This window comes from Chenopodium album, chromosome 15, assembly GCF_948465745.1.
Source record: "Chenopodium album chromosome 15, dcCheAlbu1.1, whole genome shotgun sequence".
NCBI lineage: Eukaryota > Viridiplantae > Streptophyta > Magnoliopsida > Caryophyllales > Amaranthaceae > Chenopodium > Chenopodium album.
Genome location: NC_137848.1, coordinates 10,770,890 through 10,792,215, shown reverse-complemented (window position 1 = coordinate 10,792,215; position 21,326 = coordinate 10,770,890). Strand labels below are relative to the sequence as shown.

The 21,326-nt window shown below is 36.6% G+C and overlaps 2 protein-coding genes across 2 annotated transcripts; one reads left to right on the top strand and one right to left on the bottom strand.

The window, feature by feature from the left end:
• The first annotated feature begins 30 nt into the window (after positions 1 to 30).
• LOC145580790 (uncharacterized) lies at positions 31 to 1,071 on the top strand. The gene has a single exon (XM_081637892.1). It carries the CDS (start codon positions 31 to 33, stop codon positions 1,069 to 1,071), a length of 1,041 nt encoding a protein of 346 aa, XP_081494018.1.
• Positions 1,072 to 11,395: 10,324 nt separating this feature from the next.
• On the bottom strand, positions 11,396 to 19,495 carry LOC145582931 (cysteine synthase, chloroplastic/chromoplastic). Its single transcript, XM_081639995.1, has 10 exons — positions 19,219 to 19,495; positions 17,879 to 17,988; positions 17,470 to 17,527; positions 16,074 to 16,337; positions 15,261 to 15,398; positions 15,030 to 15,081; positions 14,866 to 14,945; positions 13,720 to 13,779; positions 13,033 to 13,113; positions 11,396 to 11,725 (listed from the first exon to the last, which is right to left on the bottom strand). Exons 1-10 carry the CDS (start codon positions 19,435 to 19,437, stop codon positions 11,636 to 11,638), a joined length of 1,152 nt encoding a protein of 383 aa, XP_081496121.1. The 5' UTR covers positions 19,438 to 19,495; the 3' UTR covers positions 11,396 to 11,635.
• Between the last annotated feature and the right edge of the window lie 1,831 nt (positions 19,496 to 21,326).

Genomic DNA, 21,326 nt, shown 5'->3' with positions numbered 1-21,326 from the left:
AAAAAATTCTCTACTCATCTCTAATCAACAATGGTGGGCGAATCAAAAATTGATCCTTCATCTCCCTATTACCTTGGTGCTGGCGACCAGCCAGGCAATCAAATCACTAATGTCATCCTAAAGGGTGATAACTTTCTTCCTAGGTATCGTGCTATTTCTCTATCACTGAAATCCAGGCGCAAGTACAGCTTCATTGACGGCACTATCACTAAACCTTCTGATGAAAAGAAATTGCTTGATTGGGACACTGTTAATTCCATGTTAATTTCCTGGATTCTGCGAACTATTGATCCTAAGACTGCGGCTTCCGTTCCTTACTTTGAGGAAGCGAGGAAGCTGTGGGTTTATCTTGAACAACACTTTTGCGAGGCTAGTGGTCCGCGTATTCAACAGTTGCGGGCTGCGATTGCCAACTGTAAACAATCGAAAACAATGACAGTGGAGGAATACTATACTAATTTGATGGGATTTTATGATGATTTACTCCATCTCAAACCTCCTCATGGGTGTGAATGTGGAAATTGTTCATGCAAGGTTGCTGAGAAATATGAGTTAGATAGGGAAGAGGAGAAATTACACCAATTTCTAATTGGAATTGATGATGAAAAATTTGCGACTGTGCGCACAAATCTCCTTTCCCAGCAACCTCCGGTTACCCTTGAACAAGCCTACCAAGCTTTTCCCCAAGAGGAGCGTTCTCGTGGGATCGCTCACAGCAAGGCTCAGACGGAGAAGGCCGAGGCACATGTGTTTGCTCTCTCGTCTGATCGAAGGCCCTTCCAATCAACCCGTCGTGTTGATAAATATAAACTTTTTTGCTCTCACTGTAAACGTTCGGGGCATGACAACTTCGACAGTTTTATACTCCATGGCTACTCTTCGTGGTGGTTGGAAAAGTATGGTAAGAAGGGGAACACCTTAGGTTCGCACACTTCCACTAGCAGCAAGTCCTCGGCTGCTACTGCCTCTGCTTCGTCCGCACCTCCTGCTGCTGCCACGGACTCCAGCAGGCCCATGGCCCAAGCCAATGCTGTGGGCAGCTCTTTGGGTGACTCTCCGTTGCCTTCCTGAGCATGTTCGGTTATTGTTGAATATGGCAAATACTCTTGCGGCTTTATCAGCTTTACATCCTGAGCATGTTCGGTTATTGTTGAATATGGCAAATACTCAACAACAAGATAAGATGACCGCTGAGCCTCTATTTTTGTCTTGGATAGTGGATATCGGTGCTTCACATCATGTGACCGGTGACGACTCTTGTTTAATGGATGTGCAAAATATTTGTCCATGCCCTGTGGGTCTTCCGGATGGTGCCCATGCTATGGCTATGAAGAAGGGGCGAGTGTATTTGGCGGATGGACTTATTCTTGAGCATGTTTTATTTGTTCCCAAATTAAAATGCAATTTGATATCGGTGTCTAAAATGATTGATGACTCACATTGTTTTGTCAAATTCACTGACTCTTTATGTGCTATACAAGACCGACACTCGGGGAGCCTGATTGGAGCCGGTGAACGGATAGATGGACTATACTACTTCCGGCGACTTCCTACAGTATGTGCGGTGACAAATCTAGAAGTTTCTACCTTTGAGTTGTGGCATCGTCGTATGGGACATCCGTCGGAAAATATTGTCAAGTTAGTGCCTGCTATCACTCTATCAGTGGTAGTTCTAGTAGTAAATCATTGAATAAAGCTTGTACTGTTTGCTCGCAAGCTAAACAATCATGGGATAGTTTTCCTATTAGTGATAATAGAGCTAGTAGTATCTTTAAAATGATTCATTGTGATTTATGTGGGTTGTATAAGACACCTTCTACTTATGGTGCATACTATTTTTTGACTATTGTTGATGACTATTCAAGAGGTGTTTGAGTTTATTTATTGAATGAAAAATATGAAGTTTATTCTTATTTTTGCTCTTTCTTTGCTATGATTAAAAATCAATTTGGTGCTTCTATGAAATATGTAAGGAGTGATAATGGTATGGAATTTAAACTCATGCTACCTTATTTTGATACCCATGGCATTATTTTCCAAACTTCTTGCGTTGGTACACCACAACAAAATGGGAGGGTTGAGCGTAAACACCAACATATTCTGTATATTTGTCGGGCTTTGATGTTTCAAGGCAATTTGCCTATTGATTTTTGGGGTGAGTGTATCCTTGGAGCGGTTTATTTAATTAATCGTACTCCACCTCGTCTACTAGCCAATAAAACCCCATATGAACTTCTATTTGGAAAAGCACCCAACTTTGATGAATTACGGGTATTTGTTTGTCTTTGCTTTGCTCACAATCAAAAGGCTAAGGGTGACAAATTTGCTCCTAGGAGTAGAAAATGTGTGTTTTTAGGATATCCACATGGGAAGAAAGGTTGGAAGGTGTATGACTTAGAGACGGGTGATATTTTTGTCTCACGTGATGTTAAGTTTCATGAAAATGAATTCCCCTTTATGAAAAATGAACAACCGAACAACTTGGTGTCTAGTGTTGATAGTGGACTTAATATTGAATTCTTGGATGATCTTGAAAATGTGCTTGCAATTGGTGAAACCTCTACGGGGCATGGTTCACGTGACAGCAGCCGCGAACTCCCCATATCTGCTGCTACTGCTGCGCCCTCCGAATCTGTTGCTGCCTCGGGTGAGGCTGTTGCTGGCAGCCTGGACCGCAGCTCACCCGTGGCCGCCAGTGCTAGCCGCAGCTCACCCGCGGCCTCCCCTTGCTTCTCCCATAGCTGGCAGTCCGGTTGAGAGTACACCGGCCACTATGGACTCTTCTACTATGGATTTGGGACGTGGGCAACGTCCTAGGCATCCTCCGAATTGGCACAAGGATTATGTCGCACATGTTATCTCTAGTCCATCTATCTCTTCCCGTTCATCGTCTACTCCATGCTCCTCAGGTACTCCCTATCCTTTAGCACATTTTGTGAATTTTGATAAATTTTATGTACGACATCGTGGTTTTATTGCAGCTGTGGATACTGTAGTAGAGCCTCAAAATTTCAAGGAGGCTATGAAAGATGTAGGGTGGAGAGAGGCGATGCAAAAAGAAATCTCTGTATTGGAAACTAATAAAACATAGGTGATGGAAAAATTACCTCCGGGTAAGAAAGCTCTCGGATACATATGGGTTTACAAGGTCAAGCTCAATTCTGATGGCACCATTGAACGGTTGAAGGCTCGTCTCGTTATTTTTGGTAACCATCAGGTCGAGGGTATCGATTATAACGAGATATTTGCTCCTGTTGCTAAAATGGTCACTGTTCGTGCCTTTCTTGCTGTTGCTGCTGCTAAAAATTGGGAATTGCACCAAATGGACGTTCACAATGCTTTTCTTCACGGTGATCTTGATGAGGAGGTTTATATGACACCCCCGCCGGGTTTTCATGGTACTCAACCGGGTTTGGTGTGTCGTCTTCGTAAGTCTTTGTATGGTCTCCGGCAAGCACCTCGTTGTTGGTTTTCTAAGTTGGCTACCCTTCTGAAAAGGTACGATTTTTAACAGTCATACTCTGATTACTCTCTATTTACTCTGCAAACTAGGTCTGTTCAACTTAGTGTTCTGGTATATGTTGATGACTTGATAATTTCTGGCAATGATTCTTCTGCAATTTCATCATTCAAGTCATATTTGAGTGACTACTTTCATATGAAAGATTTGGGTGTTTTGAAGTATTTTCTTGGTATTGAGGTGGCACGGAGTCTGGAGGGAATATTCTTATGCCAACGGAAATATACCTTTGATATTATTGCAGAGTCTGGTTTACTTGGGGCACGCCCGGCAGGTACTCCTATTGAGCAAAATCATACTCTGGCAAAATCAGAGACGCCTCTTCTTTCTGATCCTGAAATGTATCGCCGTCTTGTTGGTCGTCTCATTTATTTTTCTTTCACTAGGCCATATTTGGCATATATAGTCCACATCCTATCTCAATTCACGCAGCAACCTCGTCAGGATCATTGGGAAGCCGTACTTCATACAGTTCGTTACTTGAAAGGTTGTCCGGGTCAAGGTATTCTATTGAGTTCAGATTGTGATTTACATTTGACACTGTAGACACCCAAATGTGTCTCCCCAAAAACCAGACCCAGTGATGAATACTTTTCACGTCACTTAATTATCGAACGAGGTGAAAGTATGAAAAGTCTTGTGATGTGGTCGTTTTAATAAAAATCTTTCCTTCTGTTTTCGAAAATCTACTCTATTTATGAAAATAGCCAATCCAATTTATCTTGGTCTATGACAAGGGTCCAATAATAGTGTAGTTGGATTGGGCTCTCAAAGAGCTTTCCAATGATATATTATAAGCCCAATTGCGATGAATAATGAGGAAGTTATGGCCAAAATACTAAATTGGCCTGAAATGGTTTAATGGTCCAATGATCTAGGGGGGGCCATGAATTATTAATCCTAAAATTATTAGGATTGATTTTAATCTTCTAGAATAATCTAGAGGGTTATTTTAATTTCTAATGAAGTTAAGATTAATAATTATATTTTTTGAAAAATAAAGAATTTGATTTGAAATAAAACAACTATTTTATTATGATAAATCTGATTTAAAATTAATAAACACGAAGTTTAATTGCTTAATTATATTAGGAAAAGGATTCTGTACAAAAGCGCGTTTTACCTTTTAGCCAGCGCCAAACGATAGATCATGTCGCCATGCGTGATCGTTGTCGTTTCGCGCTGGGTCCTGTCGTTCGCGACATGAGCTAGTTTTATTCCGATTCAAATTCTAATTCTTTTCTATCGTTTCCGGACTATTTTCTCTATAAATAGGGTCGTATTTCCCCGTTTTCAATAATGATCAATCAAAAACATTCATCAACAATCATCATTAATTCTCTCAAGCAATAGCTTATTCTTCTCCCCCTTTCTAAACCTTCTCTTTTACAAAATTCCGCATTCACAAGTTCTAGACACACCTAGCCAAGTTCGAAGTTTCCTTCGCCCTAGACGTGAAAGAAAGAGATAAGAGGCATCGAAGTAAGTAATTTAATTTCTTAATTACTCTTTTGATATAGAAAGCATGCTTAAATTATTTTAATTCCTAGTATCATGTATGTTTCTATGTTGCTTCCTATTTTCTTCTATCATGCTAGTAACATGTTAGGGATAAAGCTTTGATCTTTAATGTTTAGTGACATGCTAGGATTTGTTATTAATCTTGTTAGTATCATGCCTAGGATCTTGCTAATATTATTATGCTTTGAGAATATTATCATGTTGATAATGATTGTTATTATTGTTGCTTGATATTATTATTGTTATTGCTTGATCACGCCCTCTCTTGCAGGATTAAAGGGAATTTGTACTTAAAATCACGCTTAATAAGATAATTAATAATTTGGTTTAGGCTAATATGATTATAATTCAAGTGATCGCCAATAATAGTTTTGTTTGTGCATTAATATTCAACCAACATAGATTAAACAGGTTTAGGGTTAACCTATTGATTGTATGTTAGTCAGAAAGCGCACATGAATATGAGAAGAATAAAGTAGAGGCCTATTTTTAGGGCAGGTTCAATCTCTTTTAGGTTGGATTTGTACCTTCATCCCCAAATATCCAGTCATGGTTCAGGACCACTATGGAGTTAGCGATCTCATGGATCGTGAAGGGGTGTAACCTTCACCTTGTGAACGGTTTACAAGTTCCTAAAACTTGTTCGCGACTATTTTACTCTAGCTTCTTTCCCTTTGGACGCCATCATACTTAAGTGTATGATCACATTGGGGCTCAAGTGTGGGATGCTTGAAATATTCCCTACAGACAGGTTGGTGTGATTCAGATTGGGCTAGTTGCCCTCTAACCAGACGGTCCATTTCTGGTTGGTTGGTGTTTCTTGGTGGTTCACCTATTTCTTAGAAGACTAAAAAGCAACATATTGTTGCTAAGTCTTCATCAAAGGCAGAGTATCGCTCGATGTCTAAAATCACTGATGAGTTAAAGTGGTTAAAGGCATACTTCTCAAATTGGGAGTTTCGCATCCACGTGCGATGAGTTTGTTTTGTGACATTCAATCAGTGTTATACATTGCACATAATCCAGTGTTCCACGAGCGTACTAAGCATATTGAGGTTGATTGTCATTATGTCAAGGATGCGATTCAGGATGGCACTATTAACCCGTCATATGTGAAGACTACCGAACAACTAGCTGATATTTTCACCAAGGCTTTAAGCAAAAATCAATTTCTGTATTTACTTGGCAAGTTGGGCACTTGTGATTTGCATGCTCCAACTTGAGGGGGGGTGTTAAGCCTATTTAGTGTATATTACTTGGGCCGAAGTTATAAGCCCTACTCTTGTTAGGTTGTATATATATATATATTTGTGCATACCCTAATACAAAATACACACTCTCTATTCTCTCTTTCTTGACATAACTCTTCTTTTTATTGCACAAAACTACGAATTAATGAATATTGTATAACCTCATTTCATACAACCCGGTCTCACAATTTCCCTCATTCAATGAAAATATTCATTACTTTTCTATTTTTCCATTTAGGAAAAATTGCCACCATTAATCCCAACTTTGCTCCATCCGCCGATATTAATCCCAATTTCAGTTTATTCACTATCACTCCTAACTTTGTACCCTATTAATTTTTATCACCCCCAAATGACTTGAAACCGGTTAAAGAGGTAAACCTTAATGATTTGAAATTACTTGTACACATGTCGCAACCTGATTGGTTAAAAGTAAAACAAAAAGAATTAAAAAAATATTAAAATCAAAAATTTAAAAACAAAAAACCCAGCCTAATAACCATCCCTTTACCCAGCATCAGCTCAGCCCCGGAAACCACCGCCTCCCCTGCCCCACCGCTGAAACCAACTCCTTCCTCATCAACTTGACCGGAAACATCCCTTCCTGCATCCGAAACCACCTTAAATTCGAAACCCCCACCCCAAACCACCCTAAACCCACTCGAAAACCACTGCAAAATCGACCCCCACCTCTCCTAAACCCACTCGGATTATCAAATTCCCACCCCGAAACAACCTCAAACCCACATGATGCTTCCACTGATGGTGAAGGCAAGGTAAAGCCGATTGGCGTCCATATTTGGCCAAACTCCGATGGAAATGACGGGCATGATTTTCGGCGAATACGGTGGGATTTTGGCTGGTTTGCGTGGTGATCAAAGGGAAGGTGGTCGGGGCAGCACCGGCACCGGGTAAGGGATGGGGGAATGGTCGGCAGCCGGCGCTCCAGGGGGAAGGGGGTTGGGCTGGCCTGGCCGTGGGTGGCAACGACTAGGTGTTTTTTTTTTTAGATTTTATTAAAAAAATTTAAAAAATTCGGATTTATCACGCGTTGACACATGTGTGGTAACCTCCTACATCAAGTTGGATGACCGGTTGGGGGTGATAAAAATTAATAGGTTATAAAGTTGAGAGTGATAGTGAATAAAGTGAAGTTGAAATTAATATCAACGGATGGAATAAAGTTGGAATTAATGGTGACAATTTTTCCATTTAAATATTCATCCCTTTTCGGATAAAATTGTAACACTTTGACATTTTCATTGTCCATATTGCTACTCTCTATTTATTATTATTTTTTTTTTTTTTTTTTTTTTTTTTTTTTTTTTGAAACATACTACTCCTCTACTTAAGCCCCATTGTTTTGCAAAGAATACAAATCATTTTCAGACCAAGAAACGAATATGGACCATTTTTTTAAGCTACTTTTATGTACGTTAGGTTAGAAAGAAGGGGTCAAATACATAGTATTTCCGGTTAATTATGTTATAAAATCAACTTGACGTTGACATTAACCAATCAAGGATCCCTTGACTTGGTAATAAAGATAAGACACCTACTAAATGATTTTATACTCAACTCTTAAAAAATTAATACGAAGTTCATATTCATACGTCATTTATTTTGCTTGTCAAATTTATTTCAATTAAATTAAATTAGCTTATATGATCACGTGTGATTGAATTAAAATGTTGGTCAAATGGATTAAATTAGATTGTTTTTAATTAGCTAGATGGCTTATTTCTTATTAGTCTACACTATGTGATCTATTAGCCAATGGAAGCATCTATTCTCACTTCATTTTAATTGAATAAAGAATCATAAGTACGTTTTCACTATAATGAAACAAACATATACTATAATTATAGTTAAAACGAAGTTAAATATTAGATGAAGTAAGAAATAATGCTCTAGATATTTTTTATAAAAAATATTGTTTTAATTTTATATCGAGTTTTAATAGTAACTAGACTATGAGTCTACTTGGAGATTAATATGTTATACAGTTATAGTTTTCACACTTACTTGCATGATACATGCGGGCTATGCAATACGTCATGCATGTTTCTAAAAAAATCATGCTACACATCTTTTAAAGAGTAATCATCAATGTTAACTCTTGGAAAAAGTTTAAAACGTAAGACTCTGTTCTTTAGAATTGCTCTGTTATGTTGAAATCAACTATGCTCTGTTCTGCTCTGTTGTATTGAGTCGTACTTTGCTGACTCAATTTGCTCTATTGACATCTACTTTGGTATGCTGAAATTTACTCTGCTCTGTTTTGCTGAACCTTACTCTACTTACATCTGCTCTGTTCTGTTAAAATCTGTAATACTCTGCCTAAAAACTCAAAAGAACAAGGTCTAACTCTTTCATTTGGATGATAAAGAAGTACAAATTATTTAAAATTAAACCTATAAAGAACCAAAGGGTATTATAATCGAATGTATTTAGCCATAAAATCTATTCTAAATTTTAAGTGAGAAATCAAACAAACAAAAGATCAAAAGAGTCTATCAACAATTAAAAATTCTTATTTTGGGACAGAGAAAAATAAAGCTTGCCGTCCTATAACCCTACCTTTTATATATAAAATACCATGCTTAGCTAGTAGATACTGGTATTTATTAATTGGATAGCCTAATCAAATATGGCTTCCATGTGCATCTAACACACGAGTGGTTGTTGACTAGTTGACTAATTGTGCTATTTTTATTTTATTTTTTCTTTAAGAGTTAACCATTGATTAAAATTAATTAAAACATGTATAGTATATACTTAAAGATATTGATTATATGTTAAGACTTACGAAGCAGTTGTTAGGAAATAATCAACTATTCAACTCTTTGTGTTGCTTTTTGGTAGGTTAGAGGTCAAAGGTTAAAGACTTTCTAAGGATATTTAAATTTTGGAAAAATTGATATTTGCTACAGTAAAAGAACTGTGTGTCATATTTACTATCTGTTTAATTTTTTTTTTTTTTTTTTTTTTATTTTGCTACCACCCAAATCCCTAAAATATTTATTTCACTACCAAATGACTTAATGCCATTACTATTTCCGTTAGTTGGATTTAGCCACTGTTCAACCACCTTGCAGCCACCCCTCCACCTCACTGCCACCCCTCCCCTCAACTGCCACCCCCTTCACCCTGCCGGCGCCTGCAAGAACCTACCCCCCCTCCCTTTCCCCCACCCTACGCAGCCAACCCCCTTTCCCTTTCCCCGTTCTTGCTGCCCCGACCCCCACCCCGAACCAAAACCACCCCCTTTCCCCTTCCCCCCACCGAAATCGGCCCCCCAGCCCCGTTCCCCCCCCCCCACCGAAATCGACCCCCTCCCCTTCCCCTACCCTTTTCAACCATCCCTAACTAAACCACTACCCCAAAACCACCCTAAACGAATTTTAGGGTTTCCCTTATGGTGGTTTTGGGGTGGTGGTTTAGGGTTAGGGATGACCGAAAAGGGTAGGGGAAGGGGAGGGAGGTCGATTTCGGTGGGGGGATCAGGGAGGAGGGCCGAATTCTGGTGGGGGGGGGGGGGGGGGGGAAGGGAAGGGGGAGGTTTCCGGTTCGGGGTGGAAGTCGGGGCTACAAGAAGGGGAAAAAGGAGAGGAGGTTGACTGCTTAGGGTGGGGGAAGGGGAGGGGGTGGGTTCGCGCCGGCGCCGGCAGGGGGAAAGGGTAGCAGTGAGGTGGAGGGGTGACAGTTGAGGGTGGTTGGTTTTTTTTTTTTTTGTGAAAAAACTTAACGGTACCTTAACGGATTCCGCTAAGTGGTAGTGAGATTTTAATTATTTGATTTTAGGTGGTAGCAAAATAAAATAAAAAATTAAACGAGTAGCAAATGTAACACAAGGTACTTTCGCTGGTAGTAAATGTTAATTTTTCCTTAAATTTTTGGATACAAATTATCACAAGGGGGAGTACAACGTGGATATAGAAAAGTTGACTGAATATATAAATATAACAATTTTGAAGGGGGAGTTGGAATAGAGTAGATAATCGCCCATATAGTTATTCTGATTAAAAGCTAGTATTTCGATGTTTTATCAAGAAGAAAATCACAAAATTAACAATCATAACTTGTAATCGAGATCTCCAAGCTTTGGTTGGTTGAAACTCTTAACATTTAGCTCACACTTAGTTTCATTTTATATATTATTGCGTGATTATTAAAATATATAGAAGGAGAACATATATTAGGTAGAGTTAGAGAGATTGGATATAAAGACGAATATTTTTTATGTTATTGATTCACATGGGAAGACTTATGACCTCACGTACATTAATTGGAATCACACTTTTTTGGTGATTGCTAGTGGTTCATTTTCCTCCCATATTTGCATGATAAAGTATTTTTAGTGATGATTGCTTACACACAGTGCAACAAATAAAGCACTTGTATCTTGTATGGACCACTAAGCTAGTTGTGTGTTCCTCACTTAATTTTTTCTATTTTTTTAGAATTATACTTGGTGGTAGTTAGTAATTATTGACTAATTGTATATTGATTATGTGACAAAGTATTAGAACATGTTGGCCATACACCAACAAAGTATGTTTACGTGTTAGTGTTCGCTACTATAGTACTATGTACTCATTGGTTATTAGCAACTTTTCTAGCAATTAGTGGAAGACTTAATGCGGAGTACCAAACACGTATAAAGGTGGCGTTGGGCCACCCAAGCATGACATGACACGACTCATACCACGAGACCTCTGTTGATTAGCCATGAGTCGTGCTTGGCCTTGTTTTGTATAAACCTTTATGACTGAATCTCAAACAGGATGGGGAACCCGCTAGCCAACATGACCAATCCATGTCTATGATAGGAAGATGCATAAGGTGGCATGGAGAGTTGATAGGCTGCTCAAAGGTAGCAGTATGCTGGGCCGTGCTGGCATGGCAGCATCACTTCCACCGTCAACCAAATTCGGTATAAAAAGCTATCAAATGCAAGAACAATTGAACAAGCAAGACCGAGAACTTCTTCAAAAGAATCAATAAGTTAAGCAAGAACAATGAAGCCAGGAAAAAGGTCGGTATTATGGGCAAACAGTTTAAGGAGGGAAAATAAGAGGGAAAAAAGAGCATACATAGGGTATTAGAAAAAAATTGTTGGCTTTTGAAATTAAACCATCATCTGCTGTTCTGATTTACATACTTTTATTACTCATTTTATGTCAACTAATAATAAGAGAAAACACAAACCATTCTGGGTTCCAAATAGGCAAATACCCAAATGGATCAAAAGAATGCAACAAGCAAGCGCGAGGCTAGAACCTGGAAATTAAGCGAACATTCTAACAATAGGCTGCAATTTCAATTAAGAAATGACTCCTCATTATTCTGGCTTCATGTTTTCACACTCTTCACGAATAGACTGGAACAATATGGATGACAGGTATCGCTCACCAAAACTTGGAAACACAACCTGTAACAGCAGAAATATTGACCGAGTTATGGATGATGTGTCGAGAACAGGTGAGACAAGTTTTTAATTATCTTGATTAATGATGCCGCATTGCTATCACAAGGGTGGGAAACAATTGCTCAAAATTAATGAGAAAGAAATATTGATGGGCTCTGAGGCATCAGATACAGAACCAAATGCAAACATCTTAAACTGTCTATATCCCAAATCTTGATAAAGGTTGTTTTTACAGACAGGATGTGGGCATTAAAGCTATGTACACTTACACTAATTTCACAAATTTATTTTATTCGTGTTATAGAATTAAAACAAATACTCTCTAAGCTTTATTTAACAAGATCCCAATTGATATTGTTTTTTCATATTTTATACACATACAAATAAATTCACAGCAGAAAAATTGGGATCACACCAGACCTCAAGAAATTAAGACCTAACACTTAATTTTAGGTGATGAGAACACAGCCTAAGATGGCTGGCCAATTAAGTACACTACCATGTGCACATATCCTCGATTCCTCGTAAACAACCTAGTCTATAAGTAGAGTCATAGAAAACTATGCAAGAAGTATTTGTTTCATCTAAGAGGTAAGTAATGCTTAGGAAACCTATAGCAAGCAACAGATTGCTCATCATGACTCCAATTGACCTAGGAGAAGTTATCCCAATTTTTTGACTACAAAGTAATCTTTTGAAACCTATAACAGGTAATAGATTGCTCATCATCATTATTCAGTTGACCTATGAGAAGTTATCCTAATTCCCGACTACAAGGTGATCTAACAATTCTGAGCACTAAAATTCTTCATTGAAGAAGGTGTGAAAATTTGACCCCTGTTCTGATTAAGGCCCTGCACATCAACCTTTTTTTTAAGGTTTTGATGGTTACTACAACTAGCTCTACTTTTTTAAGTTGAGAAATGTACAAACAAGTTCAGATATGTCAGAAAGAATTCAGGAAATTATTACAGAACAGACCCTAAAAGACTAGCATATAGTTGAAGTTGTGGGTCACTAAGATGCTAAAACGGAAACTAAGCTTCAAACAATGAACAAAATAAAATAAAAAGAAGAAAAAAAGTAGATTTATAAGAAGTGAACCTAACAATCAAAATGCAAGCCTAACTAGAAATAATTCTTGAGAGGTTCTAATGTAGCTTTCTCAATTCAGAGGAAATTAAGGAATACCCTACCACACAAGCAAGATGCAAAGGGACGCAAGCATGTGAAACAGAGAGAGATTAAATATTAAATCTAAGAATAAATTTAAGTGTGTGATTTAAGAGAGTGATAAGTGAAGGTCTTACAGCTATAAGTTTTCCTGCATTTTCAGGTCTTTTACCAACCCTGACTGCAGCAGCTGCTGCCGCTCCAGAGGAAATGCCAACCTGGAGCCAGAAAAGATTAATCAGAAATTCGATCTAGTAAATAACATTCAGCATAATACCCACCACAATGTAATTAGATCTACAGAACATATAAGTAGTGCTGCTCCAAAAGTTGCCAAATAATATGCTTCAAACATAATTCTACAGTAGATGGTGCTTAATGCAAACCTCTACAACTTATTATTTATTAACTTTTTTTTAATGAGAAAATATGATATATTATCAGCTGCAAAACATATTAAGAAAATAAACTAAAAGTTAAAAAGATTGGGTATAGTAACAAGCAGTCATAATATATTGATTACTTCCCCACAAATTAGGTAGCTTTAAACTGAGGCTACGCTTCATGATCTGATATGATATAATAATTTAACAAAACTTCGACCTTATTTGTCCACTAACCCCTAAGGAACAAAAAAATAATCAAATAAGAAGTCATAAGATACGTATTAATAAGTATGTCCCAAATATTAATTTTTCATAATTAGTTAATACCAAAATTGATGAAGTAGAAGCTACTGTCCAGAGTCCAACCATGGTCTACTTGTTCTAATTTTTTAATAGAGCAAATTTAAGGATCAATGAAACCATGTTATGACTACTAACCAGCAAGCCTTCTTTCATTGCTAATTGCTTTGCAGTTTCAATAGCTTCTTCACTGGATACCTGAGAAAGATAAAATTTCAGAATACAAGAAAGGCTCAAGCACTGAACTCCTTCAAAAGGCAAAGAGACCCTTGCAGAAGAAATATTATCGATTTATCGTATATATACATAACATACAACCACGGATATTATCTGGTTGAAGTTTTATTCTTAAAGGAATATAAACCACGCCTTGTTGATGGATGTCATGACCAAGAATAGTTTATTTAAGTATTTGCACCCCAAGCTTGAAAGAAATGGAAGACAGAAAAATCACAAATGAAAATTACAACTGCAGCTCAATAACCCCAATCCTAACTCAGAACCAATTATATCAGCACCTGCTAATAAATGGTTGAAAATGGGTAGTATTTTCTATGTTGCTTAAACTTGGGTATACTTATTTCTGACATGGGTATGTGTCCAGGCGTTGGATCGTCTATTTTGTGAAATTGTCCAATAACTTTGGCCCAAAATGAAGGGTCAAAGTGACTTGTCCATGTCCGAGTGTCGTTGGTCTGACACATGTACTTGAGGTAAAATGAATGGTTACAAGAAACATTGGATTCACTGATGAAAAACTCGGGCAAAAATCTTAACAATTTTGACACATTGGTTTCACTGATGAAAAACTCAGGTAAAAGTCAAACAATTTTGATATCCATAAACAAAACAAAAATCTGCAAGAGCCTACATACTTCAAATGGTTTGCAGATGAACTTATTGCTATAATTTGAATGGTTTCTGGTAGTTCATCAAAGTGCATGGAAACATTTTAGTACAACCTACATAACCCTATATCTTCTGATAATTAATTATCATGGAATGGCATTTTCTCACAAAGGATTGCGACTTATACCCAAATATTGACAATGGTTCATATCTTAAGGAGCATATGCGACGTGATATCCCTAAGCAATCCTCATTAAAGGTGGAAAGGCATTGTTTATATGTTACTGTATTATTTACTTTTAAAATACAATCAAACAAGCTTTAAATCTGAAATATTAACATTGGTCCATACTAAATCGATCTATGCAATAAGCAGCGCTCTGCGAGCAAATTATGAGATGTCATAAGCAAGCAATGAAGCAAAAGAATATCCACCTCTATAACTTCATCCATCACACCCAAGTCCAAATTGCTGGGAACAAAACCAGCTCCAAGTCCTTGAATCTTGTGTGGACCTTCACACCAACAAGATGAAGTTCAACTATACATATGAAGCCTGGAAACGTTTAACTATGAAGACACAGGAAATTTCATCTTACCAGGCTTGCCACCCGAAAGTATGTTGCTTTCCGTAGGTTCTATACCAATGACCTAGAAAATTAAATAAGAATGTGTCAACAATATAGAACAACATACATCTGGGATATTCATCTGGGAAGAAGGCTGTTACGTGCTGAGCAATGAACAACTTGTCCATATAATATACAGGATCAAAAGAAATTCCCGACAGGAGAATATCTGCTAATAGTGTGCTGCAAGGATGCCTATACCTGGACACCAGGGTTGCGTTCTTTGAGGTACCGCCCAACTCCAGAAATTGTCCCTCCAGTTCCAATGCCCGCAACAAAAATGTCCACTTTGCCTTTAGTGTCTTCCCAGATCTCGGGACCTGTTGTCTCATAATGTATCTGCAGAAAACATGGGAAAAGAAACGTTCACACTATATACTTCCTTTATTCTTTTTACTTGCAATACTTTGACTTATGCACTATTCACATACTTATTTTGACTAGCTTTGATGATTTATAATTAATGAAACTTATAGTCATATAAGATCTTGTTAGATTTGCCTCAATTTATACTCATAACATTGAATTTTCATAATTTTTAGTCATGGATAATCAGAGATATATTAGTGATTAAAATTATGCATTGGTCAGATGTAAGCATGAAATTAGAAGTATTGCAAGTAAGAACAAACAGAGAAAATATGTTAAATCCATGTCATGTGATAGACAGAGTGATGAACTGTTCATTTTGAAGATACATTATATACATGTCATGTGATACTCAGGGAAGTTTACAGATTTTTAGCAAGCAGATTCCTCCCTTTGTTTCGTGTCAAATACAGTGTCAAATAGTATAACTTGAGTAACAGATATTTGGGTTTAAGTAGGAGTCCAAAATTAGGTGTCAAACAAAGCAGAAAAAAAGGAGAAGAAAAAAAAAAGAAAAAAAAAGAGGAAATGTACTGATTGAAGGCCAAGGTAGAAGCGAAGGGCTTTCATATTAGTAACAACTAAACATCGATATGCAATGGCACCTTTTCAGATGATGGCGAACAAAATCAGAATGAGTCATACCTTGGGATTTGCAGGATTGTCAAACTGCTGAAGCATGTAGGAATCAGGAGTATTCTTCAAAATCTCTTCAGCCTTCTCAACTGCACCCTTCATACCCTTAGCTGGATCAGTCAAGACCAACTCAGCTCCGAATGCCTTCAAGATAACTCTCCTTTCCATACTCATGGATGATGGCATTGTCAAGATAATCTTGTATCCTCTTGCAGCAGCTATAAATGCAAGTCCTATTCCTGTATTCCCACTCGTAGGCTCCACCAGAGTAGTCTGGATGGTAAGAAAACAATATACCATCAGTCATATACATAAAACACCCAACAAAATAGACAAGCATTTGTTAGTTGCGTGATAGACCACATGATATTTATTGATTGAGTAGTTGAAGCTCTAATTACTCCCAATCTCCCATAGTGTTTCTACCCTCATGATATAAACAAAAACAATTGACTGAATGCAATCAAATTTTCAAACAAATAATAGTTCACGAATGATTAACAAGCAATTCAAGGTGCAGTTTCAGGATACAGAAGTGTGCACAGGCAATGGCTACTAAAAATATATTCATTCTATTAGCTTAAGGATATAAATGACATGCCTATCTGCAATGGCATTGACAAGTAGGCCATAACAATTTAATCCCCCAAGATTTAAGAGACAATTTACACAATGAAATACCAAAGCCTCACGCACGCCTTTCAAACACACTTAAAATTTTATGTTACAAATTTAGAGAGGGATTCAAATACATGCAACCTCTAAATTCAGGAAGATGAACTAAAGACGCTCAAGACAAAATGGTAGCCAAACCAACACCAATATATACCAGGTCATTCAATTGATGAATTGAAAGAAGCATGGTAGTTGTCAATGTAAGACAATACATGCAATCAACTAACTATCATATAAGAAAGTATAATATGTTGAAGCATAAAACAATTTACTTCAGTGATAAAGGAAAATTGCAGATTTTTACACTCCACCCATTTGGCCCATTAAATAAAACAAATGAGATACAAAGATTCTAACATTTCTGGCACTTCGAATTATAATAGAATGACTGAGTCTGTCTGAGACTAAAGATAGAGGTGTTGCACATACACATCATCCAAATGGAAACATGCATGGACTAAAAAGCAGAAACTTTATGCCTAAATGGTAGATTTTGAACTAATAACTGGAAAAGCCAAGTTACTAATGTACTTCTCATTTAAATCAGCGAGTGTGACAGGAAGGCAATTAGGCAACAAAAGGGGATAGATAAAATTGATAATGAGGCTCTTCAAATTTAACTTGAAGTATCTAGACAAAGCAAGAACCTAATGTTCAACAAGAATACATCATTCTTCAAGCATATAGATGTCCAGGAACTCCAAGTAATGTCTAGCCTTAAAAGCAATACCTTTCCAGCTGTGATAACTCCTTTCTGCTCAGCATCATCAATCATACTGTAACCAATCCTGATGTAGGCAGAAAAAGAAAGAATAAGAACATTGCAGAAAAAGAAAGAATATCCATGAATAATCATTTGGTCGTTATGTTCCCAATGTACAAACTCATAAAATCAGCCTTCTCTTGACATAAAATTGTTCAACTACACTATAAAGAATTGACAATATGTTGCATGCTGAAAAGGATTTATGGAAAACCAAAAGACTATATTCTTTTAGAAATTTTATCCACCTTTAGCAAATTAATGTACAAATTTTATTTGGGGGAAAAAACCTGCAAATATTATGTCTCTTGTTAAACCACATAAACCCTCTTAAGCTCATTTCACAAACACAAGATGTGCCAGGGATCTTCTTTACCTGTCCTTCACACTGCAGCAGGGTTCCATGCTCTCAAGCTTAGCAGCAATGTTTGCAACTGATCCATTTGATACATTGTTCAGATACACCATTGGAGTTTTTCCAATTAGCTACCACATAATTAAGAAAAATAACATTACTTTAAGCTTCAACAGATGAGTTCTAATGAAAAAAATAAAAGGAAAAAAAAAAATCTTTCTTTGATGCCGCAGAGATAATGGGAATGCTTATCAGTTCACCAAAGAAAACACATAACTTACCAGTGTAGCGTACCTAAAATGAGTATCTGATACTTCAAATAAAACATTTTGAGGGAATTTTTGGTGACGTTTGCTACTAAACGCTAGACTTCAAATAAAAAATGTCTTAAACATGAATGTATTGGTTGAAAGTCCATCTAAAAAGCTCATGACAAGAGTAAGAAAAGAATCCAAATATTTACAAGATGTTTGAGGTAACATAGATTTGCCAACAATTACTATTACGTCATAACAAAATAGTTATAGGTAGAATTGGTGAAAAGGTTATAATGAGAGCTGATAGACATGTGTAAAACCAGGCTATGCATTACGAAGTTGTTTAAAGGATAATTGAATAATAGTATTATGTCATAACATAAGTAATAGACTAATAGTTATAGGTAGAACATGCTGTTGACTTTTTATGCAATTCTCAGGCTGTCACTAGCCTATGCGATGGACTAATGCAAAGATGATAGACAGGAGGAATGATGAAATGGATATTCCAAAATAGGATTCTGACTATAGTGCCAAATGCTATAGATGTGCATTACTATGAAGCTATATGAAGAGTTTTTCTTGTCACAATAGCCATTTTAAATTTACCTCCATCGAGGAAGGAGCGAGTAATACTCTTATCTTAATCAAACAGATTCAATTCGAGTTTTTACTGATTCAGAATCTGTGTAAATACCACCAAAACTTCAGAGAAACAAAGGAATTCCCAGCATTTCTTTATTTCAGAATCTGTGTAATTTAGAGCTTCTGAAATTCATTCATTATTTCAAATCAACCCCTAGTAAATTTGGTAAGTTGATAAGACAATGACCTGGTAAATTCAGAAATTTCTTACAGAACTCTTCAATTTATCAAACCACAATCATTATCTGCCATTATAACAGTCTACAAATCCTTAAACTATCCAAATCTTCAAGAAATCCCAAAACCCCACCACAAATTCGCAAATAAAATCAAAAACCCAACTCAAAATAGCAATCAGAAATCGAAAAATAAGAAACCCACTTCAAATTTTCAATGAAAAACCACAATAAATGTACAGAAAAACAAAAACCCAATTGAAAATGAAAACCAGAGATTCACCTGAGAAACATCTTCAGCAATGTTAAGGCCTTCAATGGTGGATTGAGGCGCAACAGAAACAGCTTTACAGGTGATTGAAGAAGAAGAAACCTTCCTAAAATTCTTGCAACTGAGCGATGATGGAAGACCAACTCGGAAATTGGTGAGGCTGTTAACATCTCGAAGCTCCAATTTGGAAGTGCTAAGCGCAGCGTAAGCGTTGTTGACCAAAGAAGCCATGGCTAATTTCTCTCTCTTGTTTCTCTTTCTAATCTCGATTGTGTTCCACTCTTTGGAAATGGTGGTTGTCCTTGGAATATATACCTCGCTTTCAGTCTATATATATTCACTGTCGTCGCAAATTACATACTCCTTAGTAGTCACGATGTGGTCCTAATCTTCCAGAGGTGTCGTGTGAGTTGGGCATGTATCGAGTCGGACTAGCACACATAGTACTATTTACTTATTTATGCATTAGGCCTAGTGATAAATTGAGCTGACCCGACACGGACATGTAGTAACTTATAAGCTTTGTGGTGGCAATGAAATTTAGCATGAGTATGAAGAGTCGGGTAATGCGTTACTTAGTTTTTGAATGTTTTATATTCACCTCACTAGTTCTTTGCCTGAACAACGCTCGAATATTCAAAAGAAAAAAAATATATTCTTTTATAAATTACTATAAACTTGTACGAATTATCCATTTATATTATCAAATTATTATAGATTAAATATGGTAAATCGGTAATGTAGAGTATTTATCTCTAATTTAGTTTGCTGATATGTTCTGAATGTAAAATTGAGTTAATTTTTTTTTTTTAGTAGAAAATGAACAATACATTTTATATGTTAACGATTAAAGATTCAAGGGAATATAATACATTTATAGATTAACGATTAAAAAATTATTTTATTTATTTAAGTTGTTATTATAGTTCTATTTTTAGGTTATTTAGGCTGCATATTTTCTTTTTTATATTTATTTATTCTTATTTTTGGGAAAAAAAGGGTTTTTGACAGGAAAATCTTTAATGTGAACGCGACACGTGTAAATTGAGGATAATATTGGTGATTACTTTAGTATATACTATTGACTATTGATTGATTGATTCTCATGTGAATTCGTCATAATTTATTTTGATTGTAAATTGAACTTGGGTAGCCTTTAGGCAAAAAAATCTCCATCTCTAAGTACCCTTACTAAATGGGGTAAGACTCTCACTAATTGAATCAATCAATATCTGCCACAATCAATATATCATTATTAAAGTCAACTAGTCTTTTGACCCGTCCAACGTATGGGTTTTTTATGGAAATAATTTCAATAGATATGTATGTTTTTGAACATTGAGTATAATGAAAATGATAGAGTACATAAGACACTTAGGCCCTGTTCTTTTGAGTTTCTAGGAAGAGCAGATTGAAGCAAAGCAGAGCCGAGCCGAGCAGAGCAGAGCAGATTTCATTGTTATTATTACTACTACTACTACTACTATTACTACTACTACTACTACTACTACTACTACTACTACTACCTACTACTACTACTACTACTACTACTACTACTACTATTACTATAATAATAATAATAATAATAATAATAATAATAATAGTAATAATATCTAGCATAGCACCCGTGCGATGCACGATTTACAAATCTTATTACTTATATTCATTTCACAAAATTTTAAGATAAAACGATTTAATGAGTAATAATGAATTTACTTACATAGATGTCTTAGGTTAATGATATCTACTTTAAAGACAACTTTTTTATTCTTGAATGTAAAGTTTTTAAATATAATTCAACTCAATCAATGAACTACCGATAATCAATCCCTACATTAAGTCATTTTTTTTTCTCATTTCTACTTGAGTCACTGGCTACCTCATTTTAAAAATGATTAAACTCTGTCCACTAACTCAATAAATACAACGCTTTTTCTGTGTGACTGGCACGGCTGACATACACCAAAACACGAGTAACCCTTGACCGAGTAACCCCAAACTGACTGAGTGACCCTTGACCGATCGAATAACCCTTGACCAAGTAACCCCTGATCGACCGAGTAACCTCTGACCAAGTAATCTCGGCCACACGGTGTAGCCAACCAGATATGAAACTTTGT